Raw genomic sequence first — 26,057 nt, 5'->3', positions numbered from 1 at the left:
CGTGATTAATAGTTAAAAAAAATTCCATAATATTAAATGAACAGCTGAAGCCAAAGACATTTAACAACATGTAAAAATTAATTTGAACATGCAGTATGTCCAGGTCGTGCACTTTAAGGGTTCCATATTTTCTGAATTAAAATAATGTGGAAAATTGTGTGGTGGGCAGTTACTTCAATATAAATCTAATGATTTAGGGAGGGGAAATCCAAGTAGTTTTAGACATGTTTGGCAAAGCATCACCACAAAATATACTTTAAACTGATTGTCACAACCCTTTCCTAAAATACAAGCTATTTTCTGTTATTTCTTATCATTTTTCATTCAGCATTCACTGAAACACCCCAAATACAAGATTAAAGGTTTTATTTAACCTGACATTTGTAGTAGCCTACAGAATAAAGTTTTCTTAAAATGCAAGTGTCTAGTGCTTTCGGAGAATAACTTAAGAGAGTGTTAACTGTCCTGTTGACCCTGCAATTGTTCAGTGTCTTTATTGTTAACAGGTATTTTAATTCTGTGCATTGTATATATGTGTTCTTTATAAATATTTAATATGTGGATTAATTTGGCTCCAGCGCTCCATAAGAGAGTGTAAAAGATGGGTGGATGGATATTTTCCAGCATTGCTGAGATATTGCTGCTTGCTTTGTTGTAAACCAAGCACCCAAGAATTTCACCAAACAGTACATTTGTATATACAGTAATGTAATTTGTAAGAATAAAGTCACGTGATTTAATTAAACAGTTGAGATTGTCAGTCATACAGTTAACCTGTTTTTGGCACAATAAGTCACATGCATTCATATGGGTTCTCTATATAAAAAGCTTGTTCATAAGCATTGACTTGATTCATTCACATATTTGCAGATCATAATTTTATCCAAATGCATTTTTTCCCTCGTGGTTGAACTATATTGAAAAATTGATTTAGTAATTTGATTTGGGAATGGGAAACATTGAGTTTATTGCACTTTAAACTATAGGTATGCCATGGGCATCCATGCTGTGGCTCCTGTCAAAGCGAGCATGCAACTCAGCATTTTGCATTGACAGCTTTACCAAAGCAATCCTTTGAATATGTGCAGCTACAGAACAGTCTACTCTTCAAACAAAAGAAGGACCATTGACATCATGCATACACATAGTGAAAAGTCGGACACACCAGGGCCCCTGCCCTAACCAGTTCAAGTGTATTTGTTTCAGGGACAGAGGAGGTAGCATTTAAAGGATTTTGCCACCATCAACAAAAAAAGGGCAACAGAGGTTGTCTATTTCTCTTTTGCCTCTTAATATCTCTCTCTCCCTCTCCACTCTCTCACTCCCTCTTTCCCCAGAGGATAAGCAAAGAGGGATTTGGATTTGCCTCAGAAGCAACAAGGTAAGCGATGAAACTTTTTTTTTTTTTGTATATATCTGTAATTCTTAATATTCGATTCGTTGATTGAAATGTCAGTGCAGTGTGAATGGAACTGGTAGTTATTTTATGATAAGCATGCCCATCACATACATTACAGAAATGTTTTATCTAACCTGGAATATCAAAAATAGATTCTGATGTTTAAGTAAGACGGCTTTCTCAATTGCAATACATTGAAGTATACAGAAAAAGCTGATACAGCCATATTTTTAAGCTTCTTGAGTGACAAAATTTGATAAACGAAATGAATTATGCAACTATTAAGAAATCTTTTATTGTAAAATAATGTTTTTAAAGAGTATATATTGCTTATTTAAAGAGTAGATATTGCTTAATTATTTAAGATAATTCATAATGCTGTTTTGGAAGAGTATTTAAAAAATGCTCAAATGCTTCTGTGTTTAAATTGAGAAACAATTTTTTTTTGTGTATGAATATGTAAACATGTTATTATTTAATTTTATATAATATGTTTCATTTTGTTTAACAAATTTTGTTAAAAGATGGGGACATATTTATATATTTATCCATAGTTTGACGAGAAAACCAGTTAGGTTTTTTTTATTTATTATTTATATTTTTTATGTATTCATTTACAAGATTTTGTCTCCTATCTGTTAAGTGTATATCTAAAATGATTTATGCACGTTTTAAACTGTGAAGTTTAAATATTGCTACCAAATTCGTAATGCTTTTCTGCAAAATTATTTTTGAAACTTGTGCGCAAATGTTTTTTTGTGTTTAAATTGAGTAACTTAAAAAAAAGGTTCTTTTGATATACTAATGTTAATACATGTTAATATTTAATTAACCTTTTAGCCAAATGTTGGTTTGAAGAGAAAAATTGTTTCATTTTAGATGCTTTGTTTATATTTTTGTTTTAAATGAAGAAGTCTTTTTTTATGTCCCATTTATGAATGTTTGCGCATAAGCATCTGTGTGTGTAAAATTAAAATGTCTCTCCTATCTGTTTAGTGCATATCTCCTTCCTGCATTGTCACAACAGGTGTCAGGATGTACAGCTTTATGGGCGGCGGCCTGTTCTGTGCCATTATTGGGAACATCCTGATAGTGGTTTCCACAGCGACAGACTACTGGATGCAGTATCGCCTCTCAGGCAGCTATGCCCACCAGGGCCTGTGGAGGTACTGCATGGCCAACAAAAGCTACATGCAGACACCAAATATAGGTAAGCAAATGTCTTCATGCAAACTCCAGAAACATATTTTTTATATGTCTATAATATCCATTTTCATGGCTATTTTAAATCAGTGTGAAGTTAAAAGTCCCTAACATCATTGTGGGGAAGTCGTGGCCTAGTGTTTAGAGAGTTTGAATCCTAACTCTAAGGTTGTGGGGTCGAGTCCCGGGCCGGCAATACCACGACTGAGGTGCCTTTGAGCAAGGCACTGAACCCCCACATGCTCCCCGGGCGCGCAGCATAAATGGCTGCCCACTGCTCCGGGTGTGTGTTCACAGTGTGTGTGTTCACTGCTGTGTGTGTGCAATTTGGATAGGTTAAATGCAGAGCACAAATTCTGAGTATGGGTCAACATACTTGGCTGTATGTCACGTCTCTTTCACTTTCATTATACAATAAATCTGACACCTGCATTTGAGCTTTAGACCATTTTTGCCTGTAGATGGCAGTGCTTTATTCTTTTTGCCATACAGAGCTCCATACTCTGGTTTGAGTTGTCTGAGCGTATTCTGAACAGGTGCTCCAAAGTTGTACCCTGGTCTCATAAAATGGCATCTGAGATTACAGGAGCTGTACTCTGGTTCATTCAAGGTGATTCTGCAGGGACAGCTCTTCAAAGATCAAATGAGAAAGTCAGACAAACAGTGATAAGAATTGGCTGGGATGAGAGGAGAATGAGCATAACCTTCTTGACTGTTGTTTTATGAACGTTTCTTGTCTCTTTCCCCAGCATACTGGAATGCCACACGGGCATTCATGATCCTATCGGGAATGGCGTGCTTTGCAGGCATCATGGCAGGCATCCTCTCATTTGCCCATTTTTCTGCCTTTGAGAGATTCAGTCGTTCCTTTGCAGCAGGAATCATGCTTTTCATCTCCAGTGAGTCACAAACATGCACAATGAGCTGTAGAATGTTGAATTTTAGCATACTTAAATATAAATAAAAACTGTTCTCAAAGTCAAAAATATAGATGGTTGCCTCTGTCCATTTTTAATCCATCACTTTTTTCACACCCAGCTTTGTTTGTGCTGCTGGCTATGGCAATCTACACTGGCGTAACCCTAAGCTTCCTGGGAAAGCGTTTCGGAGACTGGCGCTTCTCCTGGTCCTACATACTGGGATGGGTGGCCATGCTCATGACCTTCTTTGCAGGTGATAGAATACCTCATAGACTGCTATTTAAAGCAACTGTATGTAGTTCTGTGTATTTCTGTGACCTTGGATCCTCCTTCAGTGAGTGGAATACACTCTCGTAATTACAGTGGATAGTTGTACACGTGCATTTTGTTTTGCCGTAAAGCAATCTGCCTTTTTCACGGAATTTTGTACCCGGCCACCAAACTTACATACTCCCAGAACACATGTTTCAAGGATTGTGGAAAAGAAACAAGCCATTTACCTTATTAGAAGTCAGTGTGCCATCAGAACGATTTTGAAACTGATATGTCAAGGTAGAAAACATGCATACTGTTTCTTTAAGGATTGCATTGACTCACAGAAGTTAAAAGTTATGAAATGTTCTCGTAGTGCAGAACGAAAATAATACGCCTAAGGATGTGGTTAAAAAGACTTTGATTGACATCTTGATAAAATAGTGTCACAAAAAATTTTAAAAAGCAGGATGTGCCTGGAGACCAAATTGCTTATTCTTTCATGTATTTATTTTATTTTTAGCTGATACTCAAAGAAATGTTCACACTTATTTAAAAGTTTATGATTTGAAAATTGTCTTTTGCAGGGATATTCTACATGTGTGCCCACAGATTGTATGAGTCCAGGAGAGTGGTTGGAAGTCGCTAACCTGAAGAAGATAAAACTCCAAGAAGCAGAAAGTGTTGGCTTGAAAATCATCAGGACCTTCATCAGCCTTAATGTTATACCTAAACTGCAAATCACACTGACAAATTAATAGTTTAAAACATCATTAAAGGCCTTTTTTACACATGCACATATATTTGTATAATTCTGCATAGATAAATATACCAGTCTTCACAAAAGTTTATTTCACTTTTCATAATTTTTTTCAATAAAATTCCACATCAAATCATTTCCTGTGAAATTTCTCTCTTGATATACTGTAGCATTGCAATACATTATGACTTAACACATTTTTTAGAGCGTCTTTCTATGTTGAAAGTTAGAGCTTGTACATGTAGTTCTATGGAACTGTTTTGCAATATCATTTCACTTTTAGTGCTGCAGTCTCTTTGCAACTGTTCAAAAGCATTTATTTCACCATGTGGAAATGAGTATCAGACTTGTTTCATAATTTCACACCAACTCAAATACATAGTCAGCAAGTGTTGCACATCCTGTCGTGTTAAACAGTTTTGAGAAAAATTGAGTTAAAAAAAGATTTAAGCAGGGCTTGCCTTTTTATATATCAGCAAATTGGCACATTTTGGGACCCTGGACACATTTTACTTTTTTGCAGTTATTCAATTTTATCAGGGCTAATTTTATCATTTCAGCTCTTTCTAATATTAATTTCAGAATGTTTTTGCTTCCCCTCTTTTATTCATAGAAATTGTCATCATTTAAACAATTCTTTAAAACTTTTTACCAAGTAAAAAGTTACTTTTTCTTCTTCTTCTTCTTCTTCTTCCTCTTTTTTTTGTTGGATGAAGGCCATACTTTCTATTACACAACTATATAAAAACCCAACAACCAACACAGTTCCTCCAAATGTTGTCCCAACTAGTAATAAAGAATTTCATACTGAACAATATTGCTGAAATGTTAAGGGTTCATGAGTTCCCCACATGCACTGCAGCATAAATAAATTATGTGGTTAATGTTATGCGATTATTTTATTTGTTGTTCACTTAAACTTCTGTTCTTGTTTTGTCATTATTATTTGTCATGTTAAAATACTTGTTACAGTAGTTGTCAACAATACTTGAGAAAATGCATTATATCTCCTTGAATTTTAAACTTTTTATTTTTCATACATTTTTTACAATTCTTTATTTTTGAATAGGAAAACAAGTACAGCTCCTATTTATTTGTATGTGGAAAGGCAATGGTACAATAAATGTGCTTATTTGGCTCTTATTTGAAACTACAGAAGATACAGTGCAAGCAGCAAATAAAATGTTCATGCTATCGATCTCATCTAAAAACTTGCTTATAAAAAGTTATCTTAAACTTTAGTTTCACACTCAGTGACTGCAGCCTTTGAAATAAAATTACAGCTTTCTTCTCTAGTGCCTTGCCGTGAGAGAGTTTGGCCTTCTTCCATAGGTGCTTTGCAAAAAATCAAAGACAAACTTTGGTTGCATCGGCGACTAACACCCAGTCCCATGCAGAAATACAGAACCAGGTTAATGCAGCTGTTGAAATAGGTTGAGTATGAAGCCACTCCATCCCACTTTTACTGCCTTGATGTCTTCATTCACCAACTTGACCAACCCAATAAAGTGGTAGCGGGCCCAGCATAAGAAAAAGGCACAGACCAATATGACAAGAATGCGAAGAGATCTTGATTTTCCAGAGAGCCGCGTTCTGCGTATCCCAACAGCAGCTAGTATGTAACAGATAAGGATGACCAGGAAGGGCAACAAGAATCCACAGATGAAATGAATGGAGTAGTAGACATATTTTGCTGTATTGCTATCTGCTTCTTCTGCTCCTTTCTCCTGAAAATAAAATGATAAATACACATTTACATATTTGCTACATTTTATTATATAATAAATTACATAATAATATGCAAGGTGATTCATGCAGTAACCTTCAGTGAGAATTGGCTCAAGTTGTTCTAGTCAAGGAAGACCTGTCAGTACACAAAGTATGGTGAACTAAAGATCACTGCCACAATCCAAACTCAAGGAATCAGATTTTCTGGTTCTAGTCAGAATTCTGGCAGCAGCGTTTTGGATGAGCTGCAGCTGTCTAAAGGTCTTTTTGGGAATGCTGGTGAGGAGACCATTACAATAGTCCACCCTGCTGGTGATACAGTCATGAACACATTTCTCCAAGTCTTGACTGGAAACAAAACATCTAATTCTTCCAATGTTTTTTAGATGATAGTATGCTGATTTAGTTACTGCTTTGACATGACTACTGAAACTAAGGTCTGCCTTCAGAATCACAGCAAGATTCCTGACTTGATTTTTAGTTGTTAAATCCCTAGAGTCAAGGTATGCATTCACCTTGAGAACTTCATCTTTGTTTCCAAATGCAATGACTTCAGTTTTTTCCTTGTTTAACCGAAGAAAGTTCTGGCAAATCCAACTGTTAACTTCATAAATGCGATGGCAGAGTTAGTCAATGGTCAACTAGTCATTTTGTGATAAGGCAAGGTAAATCTGGGTATCATCAGCATACCTGTAATAGGCAATTTGGCTCTTTCTCATTATTTGACTTAGTGGGAGCATATACAGACTAAACAAGAGTGGTGCTAGAATTGAACCTTGTGGGACTCTGCATATCATGGACGTCCATTTAGACTTATGCTCTCCTATACTCACATAATAACCTCTCCCTTCTAAGTATTCCCTGAACCATTTGATTACCATCCCAGAAAGCCTGACCTAGTTTTCCAGTCTCTGGAAAAGTTAGGAAAAAGTCCCAGAAAGAAGTGAAGCGTGGACCACTTCTAAGAGATCTGCTTCTAAACAGTTAAGCACACTTTTGTAAAAAGATGTGGGAAGTGTGCAAGATAGCAGATTGACGATTTTAGGTGCTGCACTATTTCTATAGATTTGTTTTCTGCATTATCTATGTAAATATTGAAATCCCATGCAATAGCAAAACAGTCGAATTCTGAGGAAATCACTGATAACATTTCTGTGAACTCTTCAACAAAGGCTGGAGAGTATTTTGGAGGCCTGTAAATAATGATAAACAGAATGTGTGGAACCCATTAACACAATCCCTAGATATTCAAAATCTATCTATTTTGATATACTAATATTAATACATGTCAATATTTAATTAACCTTTTAGCCAAATGTTGGTTTGAAGATAACAATAAATCTGACACGTGCATTTGAGCAATGTTGGTTTGAAGATAATTTTTTTTTTTAAATAGATGTTTTGGTTATATTTTTGTTTTAATTGAAGAGTCCCTAACATCATTATACAATAAATCTGACACGTGCATTTGAGCTTTAGACCATTTTTGCCTGTAGATGGCAGTGCTTTATTCTTTTTGTCATACAGAGCTCCATACTCTGGTTTGAGTTGTCTGAGCCTTGCACAGTCGTATTCTGAACAGGTGCTCCAAAGTTGTACCCCTGGTCTCATAAGATGGCATCTGAGATTACAGGAGCTGTACTCTGGTTCGTTCAAGGTGATTCTGCAGGGACAGTTCTTCAAAGATCAAATGAGAAAGTCAGACAAACAGTGATAAGAATTGGCTGGGATGAGAGGAGAATGAGCATAACCTTCTCGACTGTTGTTTAATGAACGTTTCTTGTCTCTTTCCCCAGCATACTGGAATGCCACACGGGCATTGATGATCCTATCGGTAATGTTGTGCTTTGCAGGCATTATGGCAGGCATCCTCTCATTTGCCCATTTATCTGCCTTTGAGAGATTCAGTCGTTCCTTTGCAGCAGCAATCATGCTTTTAATCTCCAGTGAGTCACAAACATGCACAATGAATTTTAGCATATTTAAATATAAATAAAAACTGTTCTCAAAGTCCAAAATATAGATGGCAGTAGGTTTCCTCTGTCCATTTTTAATCCATCACTTTTTCACACCCAGCTTTGTTTGTGCTGCTGGCTATGGCGATCTACACTGGCGTAACCCTAAGCTTCCTGGGAAAGCGTTTTGGAGACTGGCGCTTCTCCTGGTCCTACATACTGGGATGGGTGGCCATGGTCATGACCTTCTTTGCAGGTGATAGAATACCTCATAGACTGTTATTTAAAGCAACTGTATGTAGTTCTGTGTATTTTTGTGACTTTGGATCCCCCTTAAGTGAGTGGAATACACTCTCGTAATTACAGTGGATAGTTGTACACGTGCATTTGGTGTAAAAAAAAAAAAAAAAAAAAAAGCAATCTGCCTTTTTCACGGAATTTACATACTTACATACTCCCAGAACAGATGTTTCAAGGATCGTGGAAAAGAAACAAGCCATTTACCTTATTAGAAGTCAGTGTGCCATCAGATCGATTTTGAAACTGATATGTCAAGGTAGAAAACGTACATAGTGTTGTTTTAAGGACTGCATTGACTCACAGAAGTTAAAAGTTATGAAATGTTTTCGTGGTGCAGAATGAAAATAATATGCCTAAGGATGTGGTTGAAAAGACTTTGATTGACATTTTGATAATGTAGTGTCACAAAAAAATAAAACCAGGATGTGCATGCAGACCAAACTCATATTAAAAATGCATGACTCTTACAGCTATCTTTATGACAAGCACAATAAAAATATAAGTGTGCCCGTTATTAACATTATGTGGTGACCTACCAATCGTTAAAATGAACAAAAAGAGCTAAGTAAATATAATTGCTTATTCTTTCATGTATCTATTTTATTTTTAGTTGATCCTCGAGGAAATGTTCACACTTATTTATAAGTTTATGATTTTAAAATTGTCTTTTGCAGGGATATTCTACATGTGTGCCCACAGATTGTATGAGTCCAGGAGAGTGGTTGGAAGTCACTAACCTAAAGAAGATAAAACTCCAAGAAGCAGAAAGTGTTGGCACGGAAATCGTTAGGACCTTCAACAGACCTTAATTTTATACCTTAAAATTCTAAACTGCAAATCACAAATTAATAGTTTAAAACAGCTTTAAAGGCCTTTTGTACACATGCACATATATTTGTATAATTCTGCATAGATAAATATACCAGTCTTCACAAAAGTTTATTTCACTTTTCATAATTTTTTTTTTTTTCAATAAAATTCCACATCAAATCATTTTCTGTGAAATTTCTCTCTTGATTTGTTGTAGTATTGCAATACATTATGACCTAACACATTTTTAGAGCGTCTTTCTATGTTGGAAGTTAGAGCATGTACATGTAGTTCTATGGAACTGTTTTGCAATATCTTTCACTTTTAGTGCTGCAGTCTCTTTTCAACTGTTCAAAAGCATTTATTTCCCCATGTAGTGATGAGTATCAGACTTGTTTCACAGTTTCACACCAACTCAAATACATAGTCAGCAAGTATGGCACATCCTGTCGTGTTAAACAGTTGTGAGAAAAATTGAGTAAAAAAAGATTTAAGCAGGGCTTGCCTTTTTATATATCAGCAAATTGGCATATTTTGGGACCCTGGATACATTTTTCTTTTTTGCAGTTATTCAATTTTATCAGGGCTAATTTTATCATGTCAGCTCTTTCTAATATTCATTTCAGAATGTTTTTGCTTTCCTTCTTTTATTCATATAAATGGTCATCATTTGAACAATTCTTTAAATCGTTTTACCAAGTAAAAAGTTCCCTTTTCTTCTTCTACTTCTTCTTTTTTTCTAAAGAAGGCCATACTTTCTATTACAAAACTAAACCCAAAAACCAACACAGTTCCTCCAAATGTTGTCCCAACTAGTAATAAAGAATTTCATACTGAACAATATTGCTGAAATGTTAAGGGTTCATGAGTTTCCCACATACACTGCAGCATAAATAAATTATGTGGATAATGTTATGTGATTATTTTATTTGTTGTTCACTTAAACTTCTGTTCTTGTTTTGTCATTATTATTATTATTTGTCGTATTAAAATATTTGTGTTACAATAGTTGTCAAAAATACTTGAGAAAATGCATTATATCTCCTTGGATTTTAAACTTTTTATTTTTCATATTTTTTTTCTTTTTACAATTCTTCATTTTTAAATAGGCAGACAAGTACAGCTCCTATTTATTTGTATGTGGAAAGGCTGACAATAATGGTACAATAAATGTGCTTATTTGGCTCTTATTTGAAACTACAGAAGATACAGTGCAGGCAACAAAGAAAAATGTTCATGCTATCAATCTCATCTAAAAACTTGCTTATAAAAAGTTATCTTAAACTTTAGTTTCACACTCAGTGTCCGCAGCCTTTGAAATGTAATTACAGCCTTCTTCTCTAGTGCCTTGCTGTGAGAGAGTTTGGCCTTCTTCCATAGGTGCTTTGCAAAAAATCAAAGACAAACTTTGGTTGCATCGGTGACTAACACCCAGTCCCATGCAGAAATACAGAACCAGGTTAATGCAGCTGTTGAAAAAGGTTAAGTATGAAGCCATACTCCATTCCACTTTTACTGCCTTTTGTTGTCTTCATTCACCGACTTGACCAACCCAATAAAGTGGTAGCGGGCCCAGCATAAGAAAAAGGCATAGACCAATACGACAAGAATCCGAAGAGATCTTGATTTTCCAGAGAGCCGCGTTCTGCGTATCCCAACAGCAGCTAGTATGTAACAGATAAGGATGACCAGGAAGGGCAACAAGAATCCACAGATGAAACAAATGTCTTTTGTAGACATATTTTGCTGAATTGCCATCTGCTTCTTCTGCTCTTTTCTCCTGAAAATAAAATGATAAATACACATTTACATATTTGCTACATTTTATTATATAATAAATTACATAATAATATGCAAGGTGATTCATGCAGTAACCTTCAGTGAGCATTGGCTCAATTTGTTCTTGTCAAAGAAGACCTGTCAGTACACAAAGTATGGTGAACTAAAGATCACTGCCACAATCCAAACTCAAGGAATCAGATTTTCTGGTTCTAGTCAGAATTCTGGCAGCAGCGTTTTGGATGAGCTGCAGCTGTCTAAAGGTCTTTTTGGGAATGCTGGTGAGGAGACCATTACAATAGTCCACCCTGCTGGTGATAAAGTCATGAACAAGTTTCTCCAAGTCTTGCCTGGAAACAAAACATCTAATTCTTCCAATGTTTTTAAGATAATAGTATGCTGATTTAGTTACTGCTTTGACATGACTACTGAAACTAAGGTCTGTCTTCAGAATCACAGCAAGATTCCTGACTTGATTTTTAGTTGTTAAATCCCTAGAGTCAAGGTATGCATTCACCTTGAGAACTTCATCTTTGTTTCCAAATGCAATGACTTCAGTTTTTTCCTTGTTTAACCGAAGAAAGTTCTGGCACATCCAACTGTTAATTTCATCAATGCGTTGGCAGAGGGAGTCAATGGGGCCGTAGTCATTTGGAGATAAGGCTAGGTAAATCTGGATATCATCAGCATAGCTGTGATAGGCAATTTGGTTCTTTCTCATTATTTGACTTAGTGGGAGCATATACAGGCTAAACAAGAGCGGTGCAAGAATTGAACCTTGCGGGACTCCGCATGTCATGGACATCCACTTAGACTTATGCTCTCCTATACTCACATAATAACCTCTCCCTTCTAAGTATTCCCTGAACCATTTGAGTACCATCCCAGAAAGCCCGACCCAGTTTTCCAGTCTCTCTAGTAGTATGTTATGATAGACAGTGTCAAACGCAGCACTGAGATCTAGTAAGACCATCACTGATAATTTGCCAGAATCAGAATTTAAGTGAATATCATTTATCTTAATGAGCGCTGTCTCTGTGCTGTGATGCGGTCGGAAACCAGATTGAAAATTGTCCAGGTATCCATTTGAGTTTAAGTATTTGTTCAGCTGATTAAAAACTACCTTTTCAATAATTTTGCCTATAAAAGGAAGATTTGATATTGGTCTATAGTTGCTCAAAATGGTGTTATCAAGATTGCTCTTTTTCAGAAGGGGCTTAACAACTGCAGTTTTCCAGGAGTTTGGAAAAGTTCCAGAAAGAAGTGAGGCATTCACCACTTCTAAGAGATCTTCTTCTAAACAGTTAAGCACACTTTTGAAAAAAGATGTGGGAAGTGTGTCAAGATAGCAGGTTGACGATTTTAGGTGCTGCACTATTTCTTCCAAAATTTTGCTATCAATTGCTTCAAAAATAGACATAGTATCTTCTTTTTGATATTGCGGCCGAATCTGTCTGACCTCTGCATAACTTGAGGATGTGCTAATTGTCTTCCTGATATTAATGATCTTCTCAGAAAAGAAGGAAGCAAACTCATTGCATTTGTTTAAAACATTTATAATTTCTTTTGTAAATTTGTTTTCTGCATTATATATGTAAATATTAAAATCCCATGCAATAGCAAAACAGTCAAACTCTGAGGAAATCATCGATAACATGATAACATTTATGTGAACTGGGGAAGTTGTGGCCTAATGGTTAGCGAGTCGGACTCGTAATCCAAGGGTTGTGAGTTTGAGTCGCAGACCGTCAGGGATTGTAGGTGGGGGGGAGTGAAGTTATAGCGCTCTCTCCACCCTTAAAACCACGACTGAGGTGCCCTTGAGCAAGGCACCGAACCCCCAACTGCTCCCCAGGTGCCGCAGCAAAAATGGCTGCCCACTGCTTCCGGGTGTGTTCATGGTGTGTGTGTGTTCACTGCTGTGTGTGAACTTTGGATGGGTTAAATGCAGAGCACGAATTCTGAGTATGGGTCACCCTACTTGGCTGTATGTCACGTCACTTTCAACTCTTCAACAAAGGCTGGAGAGTATTTTGGAGGCCTGTAAATAATGATAAACAGAATGTATGGAGCACCTTTCAACACAATCCCTAAATATTGTAAATATGTCTATTTTGATATACTAATATTAATACATGTTAATATTTAATTAACCTTTTAGCCAAATGTTGGTTTGAAGAGAAAAATGTTTGTTTATATTTTTGTTTTAATTGAAGAAGTCTTTTTTATGTCCCATTTATGAATGTTTGCGCATAACCATTTGTGTGTAAAATAAAAACCTCTTTCCTATCTGTTTAGTGAATATCTCCTTCCTCCATTGTCACAGCGTGTGTCAAGATGTACAGCTTTATGGGCGGCGGCCTGTTCTGTGCCATTATTGGGAACATCCTGATAGTGGTTTCCACAGCGACAGGCTACTGGATGCAGTATTGTCTCTCAGGCAGCTGTGCCCACCAGGGCCTGTGGAGGTACTGCATGGCCAACAAATGCTACATGCAGACAGCAAGTATAGGTAAGCAAATGTCTATATATAAACTCCAGAAACATATTTTTATGTGTCTATAATATCCATTTTCATGGCTATTTTAAATAAGTGTGAAGTTAAAAGTCCCTAACATCATTATACAATAAATCTGACACCTGCATTTGAGCTTTTAGACCATTTTTGCCTGTAGATGGCAGTGCTTTCTTTTTGTCATACAGAGCTCCATACTTTGGTTTGAGTTGTCTGAGCCTTGCACAGTCGTATTCTGAACAGGTGCTCCAAAGTTGTACCCCTGGTCTCATAAGATGGCATCTGAGATTACAGGAGCTGTACTCTGGTTCGTTCAAGGTGATTCTGCAAGGACAGCTCTTCAAAGATCAAATGAGAAAGTCAGACAAACAGTGATAAGAATTGGCTGGGATGAGAGGAGAATGAGCATAACCTTCTCGACTGTTGTTTTATGAACGTTTCTTGTCTCTTTCCCCAGCATACTGGAATGCCACACGGGCATTCATGATCCTATCGGGAATGGCGTGCTTTGCAGGCATCATGGCAGGTGTCCTCTCATTTACCTGCCTTTGAGAGATTCAGTCGTTCCTTTGCAGCAGGAATCATGCTTTTGATCTCCAGTGAGTCACAAACATGCACAATGAGCTGTAGAATGTTGAATTTTAGCATATTTAAATATAAATATAAACTGTTCTCAAAGTCAAAAGTATAGATGGCACTACGTTTCCTCTGTCCATTTTTAATCCATCACTTTTTTCACACCCAGCTTTGTTTGTGCTGCTGGCTATGGCGATCAACACTGGCGTAACCCTAAGCTTCCTGGGGAGGCGTTTTGGAGACTGGCGCTTCTCCTGGTCCTACATACTGGGATGGGTGGCCATGCTCATGACCTTCTTTGCAGGTGATAGAATACCTCATAGACTGCTATTTGAAGCAACTTTATGTAGTTCTGTGTATTTTTGTGACTTTGGATCCCCCTTAAATGAGTGGAATACACTCTCGTAATTACAGTGGATAGTTGTACATGTGCATTTTGTTTTGCCGTAAAGCAATCCGCCTTTTTCACGGAATTTCGTACCCGGTCACCAAACTTACATACTCCCAGAACAGATGTTTCAAGGATTGTGGAAAAGAAACAAGCCATTTACCTTATTTACCTTATTAGAAGTCAGTGTGCCATCAGAATGATTTTGAAAACTGATATGTCAAGGTAGAAAACGTACATACTTTTTCTTTAAGGATTGCATTGACTCACAGAAGTTAAAAGTTATGAAATGTTTTCGTGGTGCAGAATGAAAATAATATGCCTAAGGATGTGGTTGAAAAGACTTTGATTGACATCTTGATAAAATAGTGTCACAAAAAATAAAAGCAGGATGTGCATGGAGACCAAATTGCTTATTCTTTCATGTATTTATTTTATTTTTATTTGATACTCAAAGAAATAGTCACACTTATTTAAAAGTTTATGATTTGAAAATTGTCTTTTGCAGGGATATTCTACATGTGTGCCCACAGATTGTATGAGTCCAGGAGAGTGGTTGGAAGTCGCTAACCTGAAGAAGATAAAACTGCAAGAAGCAGAAAGTGTTGGCTTGAAAATCATCAGGACCTTCATCAGACCTTAATGTTATACCTTAAAACTCTAAACTGCAAATTACACTGACAAATCTTTCTATGTTGGAAGTTAGAGCATGTACATGTAGTTCTATGGAACTGTTTTGCAATATCTTTCACTTTTAGTGCTGCAGTCGCTTTTCAACTGTTCAAAAGCATTTATTTCCCCATGTAGTGATGAGTATCAGACTTGTTTCATAGTTTCACACCAACTCAAATACATAGTCAGCAAGTGTTGCACATCCTGTTGTGTTAAACAGTTGTGAGAAAAATTGAGTAAAAAAAGATTTAAGCAGGGCTTACCTTTTTATATATCAGTAAATTGGCATATTTAGGGACCCTGGAAACATTTTTATTTCTTTTTTGCAGTTATTCAATTTTATCAGGGCTTAGTTTAATCATGTCAGCTCTTTCTAATATTCATTTCAGAATTTTTTTGCGTTCCCTCCTATATTCATAGAAATGGTCATTCCTCATTTGAACAATTCTTTAAATCTTTTTACAAAGTAAAAAATTACTTTTTTTTTTTTTTTGAAGAAGGCCATACTTTCTATTACACAACTATATAAAAACCCAACAACCAACAAACCAACACAATACCTCCAAATGTTGTCCCAACTAGTAAAAAGAATTTCATACTGAACAATATTGCTGAAATGTCAAGGATTCATGAGTTCCCCACATGCACTGCAGCATAAATAAATTATGTGGTTAATGTTATGCGATTATTTTATTTGCTGTTCACTTAAACTTCTGTTCTTGTTTTGTTATTATTATTACTTGTGTTGTTAAAATACTTCTGTTACAATAGTTGTGTCGACAATACTTGAGAAAATGCATTATATCTCCTTGAATTTTAAACTTTATTTTTCATTAATTTTTTACAATTCTTTATTTTTAAATAGGCAATCAAGTACAGTTCCTATTTATTTGTATGTGGAAAGGCTGGCATTTTCAAAGCTGTTTGACAAAATTTTGTTTAAATATATTTCAAACCAGAAAATAGTCTGACAATTATGGTACAATAAATGTGCTTATTTGGCTCTTATTTGAAACTACAGAAGATAAAGTCCAAGCAGCAAAGAAAATGTTCATGCTATCAATCTCATCTAAAAACTTGCTTATAAAAAGTTATCTTAAACTTTAGTTTCACACTCAGTGACTGCAGCCTTTGAAATGTAATTACAGCTTTCTTCTCTAGTGCCTTGCCGTGAGAGAGTTTGGCCTTCTTCCATAGGTGCTTTGCAAAAAATCCCAGACAAACTTTGGTTGCATCGGTGACTAACACCCAGTCCCATGCAGAAATACAGAACCAGGTTAGTGCAGCTGTTGAAAAAGGTTAAGTATGAAGCCATACTCCATTCCACTTTTACTGGTTTGTTGTCTTCATTCACCAACTTGGCCAACCCAATAAAGTGGTAGGGGGCCCAGCATAAGAAAAAGGCATAGACCAATACGACAAGAATCCAAAGAGGTCTTGGTTTTCCAAAGAGCCGTGTTCTGCGTATCCCAACAGCAGTTAGTATGTAACAGATAAGGATGACCAGGAAGGGCAACAAGAATCCACAGATGAAAAAGTAGTAGACATACTTTGCTGAATTGCCATCTGCTTCTTCTGCTCATTTCTCCTGAAAATAAAATTATAAATACACATTTACATATTTGCTACATTGTATTATATAATTAATTACATAATAATATGCAAGGTGATTCATGCAGTAACCTTCAGTGAGCAGTGGCTCAAGTTGTTCTAGTCAAGGAAGACCTGACGGTACACAAAGTATGGTGAACTAAAGATCACTACCACAATCCGAACTCAAGGAATCAACTTCTCACTCTTCACTCCAAAACAGTGTATAGTGGTTTGTGTCTCACTCACTGATGGTAGATCAAGTGCACAACACATGAGTTGACTAATACACAGTCTTTAATAATAATCCACAGAAGAACAGACAGGAAATCCAAGAAGACAGGCAACCAACACAGTGTACACATAAACAAAAAATTACCGGCAACTGAGAGAACTAAACAAGGAGTATTTATACAAATGTAAGAGAGGAACTAATGACTTAATTAACAGGACACAGGTGAACAGAATGAACTAATCAAGGGAACTAAGGAAAACTAGGTCAAGGAACAAAACTAAACAGGAGAATAGGAAATGAAAGAAGCACAACAAACGTCCATGAATGGAACATAACTTTGACAGTACTCCCACCTCCGACCAGGCATGACCTCGTGCCATAACTAAAACAAAGGATGGGACAAAGGATAGCAGGCAGGAAGGCAGGCAGGCAGGCAGATGACCAGGGCGGTGATGATGGAGGGAGGAGCCATGGAGGGATCAGGAGGAACCATGGCGGACCAGATGGAGGAAGGAGCCAGGATAGAAACAGGAGGAGCTTGGAGCAGGAGGAGCCAGGCAGGACCCAGACCACAGCCAGCATGACAGCCCACAGTAGAGTCAATGGAGGGAGGAGGGCCTCAGAGGCAGAGATAAGGGATTCTCCAGCCACGACGCCGAAAGAGACTGGAAGACCCGCGGCAAAACCACAACACTGATCGTGGACTGAGGGTGAGCAGAGGGGCTGACAGGAGACAGCGGAGGCAATGGCAAAGATTGATGAAGAGGTGGTAGGAGAGGGAGGGTAGGAGGGAAATTGTGACTGGAAGTGGGTTTTGGGATGGTTTGTGCTGCCCACACACATCAGATAGCAACTCCCTGCACCGGGAGCGATAGGGAAAGGGGAATGACCTCAGTGGTCATGGTGGAACAGACAGGCAGTTCAAGGCAGACAAACAGTTCATAAATGGCCATGTTGGGCCACTCTGAGTTCAGCGGCAGCTCACCCCCAGCGGTGGAGCAGTGGGCAGGGCTTTACTCCACACCTTTGCTCTCCACCGTATAATCCTCTGTGGGGGGCATAGTTGCCGGCTCACGCACCTGGTCAGACTTTTGATGAGGCTTTGGCTCCGTGGCGATCCTCTGCTCTGTGAGAGATGTTGTAGAGTAAAATATCAAACAAATTTAACCTGACAATTTTAGCAAGCATTTATTGCACTGACTGCATAGCAAAACAATAGTAAAACTATCCAGTGAGGAAATTATGTTAATTGTAATGATTCAGTCCACTGAAGGCGAGTGTAGTGAGAACCCAAGTGCAGTTTATTTACAGAGTGATCCAAACATCCAAACATAATCCAAACAAAGACTTGACTTGAACAGACTTGAACAAACTTGAACAGACTTGACTAGACTTGACTAGACTTGACTTGAACAGACTTGACAAGGCATGAACAGACTTGGCATGAACAGACTTGACGAGAACAGACTTGACCCACTGACAGTGAGTCACAATGTTAATACACGACAAAGAACAAAGGCATTGACATAGCTACTTATAGCAAACAAAGAGGGTCACATGACATGAACAAACCAATGGGAAACAAGACACATGACATTAACAGCATGAAACAATTACAAAATAAAAGACAAGAAAGCAATAAACAAGAAACCCAAACAAAACCCAAACCCCACATTACATATCCCCCCTTCAAGGGCAGCTCCAGATGCCCAAACAAACACAAACAAAACCCAACAAGTCCAGGAAGGTGGTAGAGTGAAGGCGGAACAGGGGGAGGAATGGAGGGGCAGGCCTGTGAGGGGGAACAGGATCTGGAGCATGGGGCAATAGCAGAACTGGGGCATGGAGCAAAGGTGGGCCTGGACCATGGAGAAGATCCAGAGGAGCATGGAGCCATGGCAGAGCCGGCAGAGCAGGGGGCCATGGCGGAGCAGGCCTAGCGGGGAACCATGGCAGTGCAGGCCGAGCAGGGAGCCATGGTGGAGCAGGTGGAGCAGGCAGAGCAGGGATCCATGGCAGAGCAGGCAGAGCAGGGAGCCATGGCGGAGCAGGCAGAGCAGGACGGCCAAGTGGTACTGGCAGAGCAGGAAGCCAAGGCGGAGACGAGACATGGATGGACCACTTGACTGTGACAGAGCAGGCAGAGAGTTCTTGAATGGCCATCTTGGCCATGACAGGACAGACAGTGAGTTCATGCACAGCCTCCTTGGCCATGACAGGACAAGCAATGAGTTCATGAACGGCCTCCTTGGCCAAAACGGGACAGACATTGAGTTCATGAGCAGCCTCCATGGCTGTGGCAGGACAGACAGTGAGTTCATGAATGGCCTCCTTGGCCATGGCAGGACAGACAATGAGTTAATGAAAGGCCTCTTTGGCCATGGTAGGGCAGACAGTGAGTTCAAGATCGGCCACCTCGGGAGGTTCTGCAGTGGCTGCAGACACCTCTGGAGGTTCTGCAGTGGATGCCGCCACCTCTAAAGGCACTGGAGCAGATTCATGGACAGAAGAGGTCCCTGGAGCAGACTCGTGGACAGGAGAGGCCTCTGGGGCAGACTCAAGGACAGGGGAGGCCTCAGAAGTGCACTGCAAACACTAAGGATGGCTACCGCCATCAAGGGTAGTGCAGTAGACAGTGGCATGCTCTCTGGGCTTGAGTGTGTTGAGCCTGTGAGGCTTGAAAGTGTAGAGACCACTGGGATGCCAGCCACTCGTACTGACATCAGTGGTGGATCCAACACACTGGCAATCAGTCTTTTCGGTCCTGCCCCAAGCTCCACATCCTTGGGAGCTTGGGTAATACAGATCCACTCAACCGTAAAACAAAGTCAATATACTGCTCAAGAGTCCAGTGAGGAGTATTGCGTGGCATTAAACTTGATATGTCCTTAATTAAACCAAAACGAAAAAATTATTTTAAGAAAGTTTCATTGAAGTCCACCTTATGATAAAGTCCACAAAAGTCCTCCACGTAATCCTCTATGGCCTGGTTTCCTTAGCAAAGATGAACAAGGTGATCTGCTGGGTTCATTTTGGTGGTTGTGTATTCTGTAATGATTCAGTCCACTGAGGGCAAGCATAGTGAGAACCCAAGTGCAGTTTATATACAGAGTGATCCAAACATCCAAACATAATTCAAACAAAGACTTGACTTGAACAGACTTGAACAAACTTGAACAGACTTGACAAGGCATGAACAGACCTTTTACAGCGGGTTACAACATTAATACATGACAAAGAACAAAGGCAACGACATGGCTACTTATAGAAGACAAAGAGTGTCACATGACATGAACAAAAAAATGGGAAACAAGAAACTTGACCTGGACAACCAATCAGAACATGACACAATGAACAGAGGAACCAATAGCTTGAAGACAAGAGGGCAAGGGAAGCTTGACACTAACAGCATGAAACAATTACAAAATAAAAGAAATGAAACCAATGAACAAGAAAAACAAACAAAACCCAAACCCCACATTACATTAATGTTCTTACCTGTACAAATCAGCATTTTAACAAATCAGACTAAACCATCAGTCTTCAAGGAAACAACACTGGATAATCCTTTGTGACTGAGTCAACAGCTGTGTTTGACTGTTAAAATGTCATTTTGCTATGTTCATAAATAAATCAGTGGCTCGTTCGTTGACATCACTTGCAGTTGCTCTCCTCTCCCCTTTTCAGTGTAATTCATCCGGCCATTTAGAAATGTCTTTGCTGCAGACAAAGAGCAAAAAAGCAGGAAGAGGCTGGAGACATGCACAGAAGTATACAGTACATCTTTACTTGTTTACATAAACACAAATTGTGTAAGTGAAGTGTGGCTTTGGCACATTCATATATTATTAATATATTTATATTGTATGTTCAAGTTGGATACTTAAACAAAAAACAAATATGTAACAACAAGGTAGACCCTGGAAGAGTCTTGTGATTTACGGGGCGTGTGGAGGTACAGTCTGCCAGTTATTATTTGACATGAAACTATTTTTAATGATACAAATAAAATGTGTTATAAATAAAACAAATTCGATCAAAGCTAAAGTTAAAAAGCTAATGTTCAGCTAAACGGTTCATAAAAAATACAGCCTTTTAAGGAAAACTTGTAGGCTAGCTATATGTAAAGATTATTTTAATTAGTTTGCGATGTAAATATGATAATATATGTAAATATTATAAATGTAAGTATATACCAGCTTCAAAATCTAACATATTAGTATACAATATGCAACTGTAATATGTTCATTTGTAAAAAGTGATAACTATAGCAGCTATGTTCTGTAGATCTAGCTACCGTCTGATTCCCATACAGAACGCAGTTTGTTTGCTCACATCTTTTGAGCTCAGATTACTAACTTGTTATCTAAATTTCTGGTAACAGAATCATTAATTTAATAAGCTGTTCCTTATGTACTATGCATAAGTAATTTCATGGTCTACTTTCAAGATGGCTTTTTATGACGAAGCTCGAACTCATTCAAAACTGCAGAGGAATTATATTCAAATATCTTACTTGCCATCTAATATGAGTGATTAGGTAAATGTGTAAATAAATTTTTCTAAAATATTTTATATCAAAATCACACAATATTCTGTAAAATTATTCTCAACTTCACTTCTGAGCAATGCAGTATTTATTATTTAAATGTCTTAGGTACACTTACACTTGTTATTTTGCAGTACTGCTCAACCTTCAATGTTGCAGTGTCACTGCAGATGTTAGATGATTTAAGTGTGCACAATAATGCCATTAAGAGTTAAAGGATTATGGGGTTTTGGGTTTAAATTTTTTACCACAGAAGACGTCAGAATTTGAACAAATGAACTATTGAAATTCTTTATCATATTTTTTCTAATGAAGAGTAATTGCACCAGACACCTTTTTCATACACTTTGTATTTATTGCAAAGGCAAATATTACAGGAATACAATAAATAATAAAAAAATGAACTAAGATTAACCCCAGTCATAATGCAATCCTGGTCGAAAAATTGTACCCTTTTCACAATATTTTCTCTTCCTGCCTGTTAATTAACAAACAAACGTGTAGGCAAACATAACCATAAAAACGTACAGTTATCACATAAACATTTTGTATGAGAAAATTACATAAAATTTACCTTAATTTGAGCATTTTGCAATATAAAGGCTCCATCTACTGCTTCAAGCTAGCTAGAAGACACTGAGGTGCATTAACTTTTCATTTGGTTAAATATTAATCTAGATGTTAGATATTAAGCACTTAAACTTTAGTTTCATACTCAGTATCTGCAGTCTTTGGAATGGAATTACATTTTTCTTCTCTAGTGCCTTGCTGTGAGAGACTTTGGCCTTCCTCCATAAGTGCTCTGCGAAAAATCCCAGACAAACTTTGGTTGCAGCGCTGACTAAAATCCAGTCCCATGCAGAAATACAGAACTGGGTTAATGCAGCTGTTGAAATAAGCTACGTTTGAAACCATAGCCCATCCTTCTTTTACTGCCTTGTTGTTTTTATCCACCAACTTGACCAGTGCTACAGCGTGGTAGGGGGCCCAGCATAAGAAAAAGGCACAGACCAATACGACAAGAATCCGAAGAGGCCTTGATTTTCCAGAGAGCCGCGTTCTGCGTATCCCAACAGCAGCTAGTATGTAACAGATAAGGATGACCAGGAAGGGCAACAAGAATCCACAGATGAAACGAATGCAGTAGTAGATATACTTTGCTGAACTGCCACCTGTTTCTTCTGCTCCTTTCTCCTGAAAATGCAATTATGAATACATAATACTAAAATTAATCTTTATGCAAGCTAATGAAGGCTGGCACATGCAGTATTTTGTAAAGCCATTCTGACCTTGAATGAGCAGTGGCTCAAGTTGTTCTTGAGGAAGACCTGTCGGTACACAAAGTATGGTGAACTGAACATCACCGCCACAATCCAAACTCCCACACTGACCACACGAGCAGCACATAACGTCCGTCGTTCTCTGGTGAACACTGGGCAGCAAATGCAGAGCGCTCGATCCACACTGATGACAGCCAGAAGAAAAACACTGCAGAACATGTTGGCATACTTGAAGAAACCATTGAACTTGCAGAGAAAAACTCCAAAAGGCCAGTGGTCAAAGAATATACTTGAGATGAGTGATGTGACTCGTGTCAGGCAGAAGATCAGGTCTGCTACAGCGAGATTGACCAGCCATATGTTAGTGACTTTGGGTTTCATGCGGAAGCCGGCCACCCAGATGACCACAGAGTTCCCAATGGTCCCGAGGAGAACAATGATAGTGAGGAAGACAATGCTAACCCTGTTCATAATGGCTACAATGTCCACTGTAGTGATTGCATGGTGGTTTGAGACCTCAGAGTGGGTGTGGAGGAGAAGAGCTGTTTTGGAGGTCATTCTACAATCAAGAGATAAGTCAATGAATGTTATTTCAGTTTAAACAACAGTCTTGCTGTCAATTTTTACAAGCTAACTTAAATGGTTAATTCATTATGGGCACCCCTTCAAAAATTTCTGAGATATAATTATCATCATTTTGCAAGAAGATGCAACCACGATATGTTTGGTAGAAAGTCATGTTGCACTCTAATGTGTTTTTAAGAGCACTCATTATGCCCCATGTGAGTGTGAGTTATAGATTTTGAATTACTCCATGAAATCACAGATACAAAGATGAAGGATTTAATAAATTATAGTTATGTTATTCCAATGTTGGCTGTATTAAAAACAAAATGTTGTAGAGTAAAATATTAATAGCAAGCATTTATTCCTCTGACTGCATATCAAATCAATAGTAAAACTATACAGAGCTGTAGACAATCTGGTGAGGAAATGATGTTAATGTTCTTACCTGTACAAAGCAGTGTTTTCACAAATCAGACTAACCATCAGTCTTCAAGGAAACAACACTGGATGATCCTTTGTGACTGAGTCAACAGCTGTGTTTGACTGTTAAAATGTCATTTTGCTATGTTCATAAATAAATCAGTGGCTCATTCGTTGACATCACTTGCAGTTGCTCTTGTCTGCCCTTTTCAGTGTAATTCATCTGGCCATTCAGAAATGTCTTTGCTGCAGACAAAGAGGAGAAAGGCAGGAAGAGGGAGGAGACATGTACAAAAGTATACATCTTTACTTGTTTACGTAAACACAAATGGTGTAAGTGAAGTGTGGCTTTGGCACATTCATATATTATTAAAGGGGTCATATGATGCGATTTCAATTTTTCCTTTCTCTTTGGAGTGTTACAAGCTCTTGGTGCATGAAGAAGATCTATAAAGTTGCAAAGACTAAAGTCTCAAATCCAAAGAGATATTCTTTATCAAAATTAAGACTCTGCCACATCTCTACGTCACTATGTGGAAATATTTGCGTAATGCCGCCCAGATGTTCACGCAAAGAAAGAAGGCGTGGTTTCAGTAACCGCAGTTAGTGTTGAGGCAGTCATGTCAGAGAGATGCTGTGTGTTTCTAGGCGAAAGCAAAAGCACTTTATTTGGCCTTCTGAAAGTAGATGCATTTAGGAATCTTTAAGATTACTTACAACAGAGCAGCAATGCATTTTATGGACGACGGTTTCGTGAACCTAGGAGAGGAGGTAATTCTGACTTTGCTACGACAATCTGGCACTTCTTAATCAGCTACTGTATGTTTTGTTATTCGTTTAAGTATTTGTTATTGACTGTTCAAATGCGGAGTTGTGTGCATCGTGTATGTGTGTGTGTGTGTGTGTGTGTGTGTGTGTGTGTGTGTGAGAGAGAGAGAGAGAGAGAGAGAGAGAGAGAGAGAGACACACACAGGGTCACACAGTGGAGTCAGCTGTCTTAACCGTCCGTGGGTTGTGTACTGCAAACACATAAGAGCTTCATCACTGTGTCTGTCACTCGACTCTGTTCCCCTTTCAGGCTTGAACTGATGGTAAAACTAAGGACATTATTAACTGTCTTTACATTTATTTTGAAAGATGAAGCTCACGATTATGGAAAGGGGCGTTACAATCACAATGCACTGGGTCAGTTGGCCAATCAGAGCAGACTGTGCTTGTCAGAAGGTGGGACTTTGTGACGCTTTGAGAAAGGCGGGGAATAGAGGACATACCATAATGTACAGTATTTAAAAAATGTGTTTTTTGAACATTAAAGCATGTCAACACTCTGTTACACCAAATACACAAAATAATGATCTTTAAAAAAGCATCATATGACCTCTATAAAGGAGACATATTATGCCCCTTTTTACAATATGTAATATAAGTCTCTGGTGTCCCCAGAATGTGTCTGTGAAGTTTCAGCTCCAAATACTCCACAGATCATTTATAATATCATTTTGAAAATGCCTATTTGAGTGGAAGCAAAAACAGCTGTTTTTCGGGCCTGTCTCTTTAAATGCAAGTGAACTGCTGCTCCCTGCCCCCTTTTCTGGAATAGAGCTGCACTATTACAGCTCGGACCTGTTAAAAACATCTGTTTTGGTTCTGATTATCATGTTTATCATGCTGAAATCATGCATTTTAAACCATATGAGTTTAAACTTCTGATATAAGGTTTTCTGAGTGCACACATCCGAAGCACATGGACAGAAATCGGCTGTCACAGCATGTGAGTACTAAACTATGTTCTCATTCACACACAAGTTTACATAACAAATACACATGAGTTTCAAAAAAACAGTCGGTTATGTCTGTGAAGGTAAACAGCTGGGAAAAAAATTGCATGTTTATTTTAGAGCAGCAATATACATTAAAGAGGGTCATATGATGTTGCTAAAAAGAACATTATTTTGTGTATTTGGTGTAATGAAATGTGTTTATGCAGTTTAAGGTTCAAAGAACATTATTTTCCACATACTGTACATTATTGTTTCTCCTCTATGCCCCACCTTTCTGAAACTCATTGTCGTTTTTTACAAAGCTCATTGGCCTGAAAAGCGAGGTGCTCTGATTAATCAGCTATCCAGTGCGTTGTGATTGGCCGAATGCCTCAAGTG

The 26,057-nt window shown here is 38.0% G+C and overlaps 3 protein-coding genes and 3 pseudogenes across 3 annotated transcripts; 3 read left to right on the top strand and 3 right to left on the bottom strand.

The window, feature by feature from the left end:
- Nucleotides 1-936: 936 nt before the first annotated feature.
- On the top strand, nt 937-4,664 carry LOC109111876 (lens fiber membrane intrinsic protein-like). Its single transcript, XM_019124870.2, has 5 exons — nt 937-1,381; nt 2,427-2,609; nt 3,352-3,501; nt 3,641-3,775; nt 4,362-4,664. Exons 2-5 carry the CDS (start codon nt 2,435-2,437, stop codon nt 4,421-4,423), a joined length of 522 nt encoding a protein of 173 aa, XP_018980415.2. The 5' UTR covers nt 937-1,381; nt 2,427-2,434; the 3' UTR covers nt 4,424-4,664.
- A 3,386-nt stretch (nt 4,665-8,050) lies between these two features.
- Nucleotides 8,051-9,452, top strand: LOC109089738 (lens fiber membrane intrinsic protein-like). Its single transcript, XM_042776489.1, has 3 exons — nt 8,051-8,208; nt 8,339-8,473; nt 9,192-9,452. Exons 1-3 carry the CDS (start codon nt 8,085-8,087, stop codon nt 9,251-9,253), a joined length of 321 nt encoding a protein of 106 aa, XP_042632423.1. The 5' UTR covers nt 8,051-8,084; the 3' UTR covers nt 9,254-9,452.
- Nucleotides 9,453-10,606: 1,154 nt separating this feature from the next.
- LOC109089737 lies at nt 10,607-11,911 on the bottom strand (annotated as a pseudogene).
- A 1,506-nt stretch (nt 11,912-13,417) lies between these two features.
- LOC109083657 lies at nt 13,418-15,814 on the top strand (annotated as a pseudogene).
- A 539-nt stretch (nt 15,815-16,353) lies between these two features.
- On the bottom strand, nt 16,354-19,006 carry LOC122148846 (annotated as a pseudogene).
- A 3,042-nt stretch (nt 19,007-22,048) lies between these two features.
- LOC109111866 (C3a anaphylatoxin chemotactic receptor-like) lies at nt 22,049-24,339 on the bottom strand. The gene is made up of 3 exons (XM_042777196.1): nt 23,924-24,339; nt 22,921-23,470; nt 22,049-22,825 (listed from the first exon to the last, which is right to left on the bottom strand). Exons 1-3 carry the CDS (start codon nt 23,959-23,961, stop codon nt 22,328-22,330), a joined length of 1,086 nt encoding a protein of 361 aa, XP_042633130.1. The 5' UTR covers nt 23,962-24,339; the 3' UTR covers nt 22,049-22,327.
- Nucleotides 24,340-26,057: the final 1,718 nt, after the last annotated feature.

Source organism: Cyprinus carpio, chromosome A19 (assembly GCF_018340385.1).
Source record: "Cyprinus carpio isolate SPL01 chromosome A19, ASM1834038v1, whole genome shotgun sequence".
Classification (NCBI taxonomy): domain Eukaryota; kingdom Metazoa; phylum Chordata; class Actinopteri; order Cypriniformes; family Cyprinidae; genus Cyprinus; species Cyprinus carpio.
Note: the sequence above shows the minus strand (reverse complement) of the source record. Positions and strands in the feature narration are given on the sequence as shown.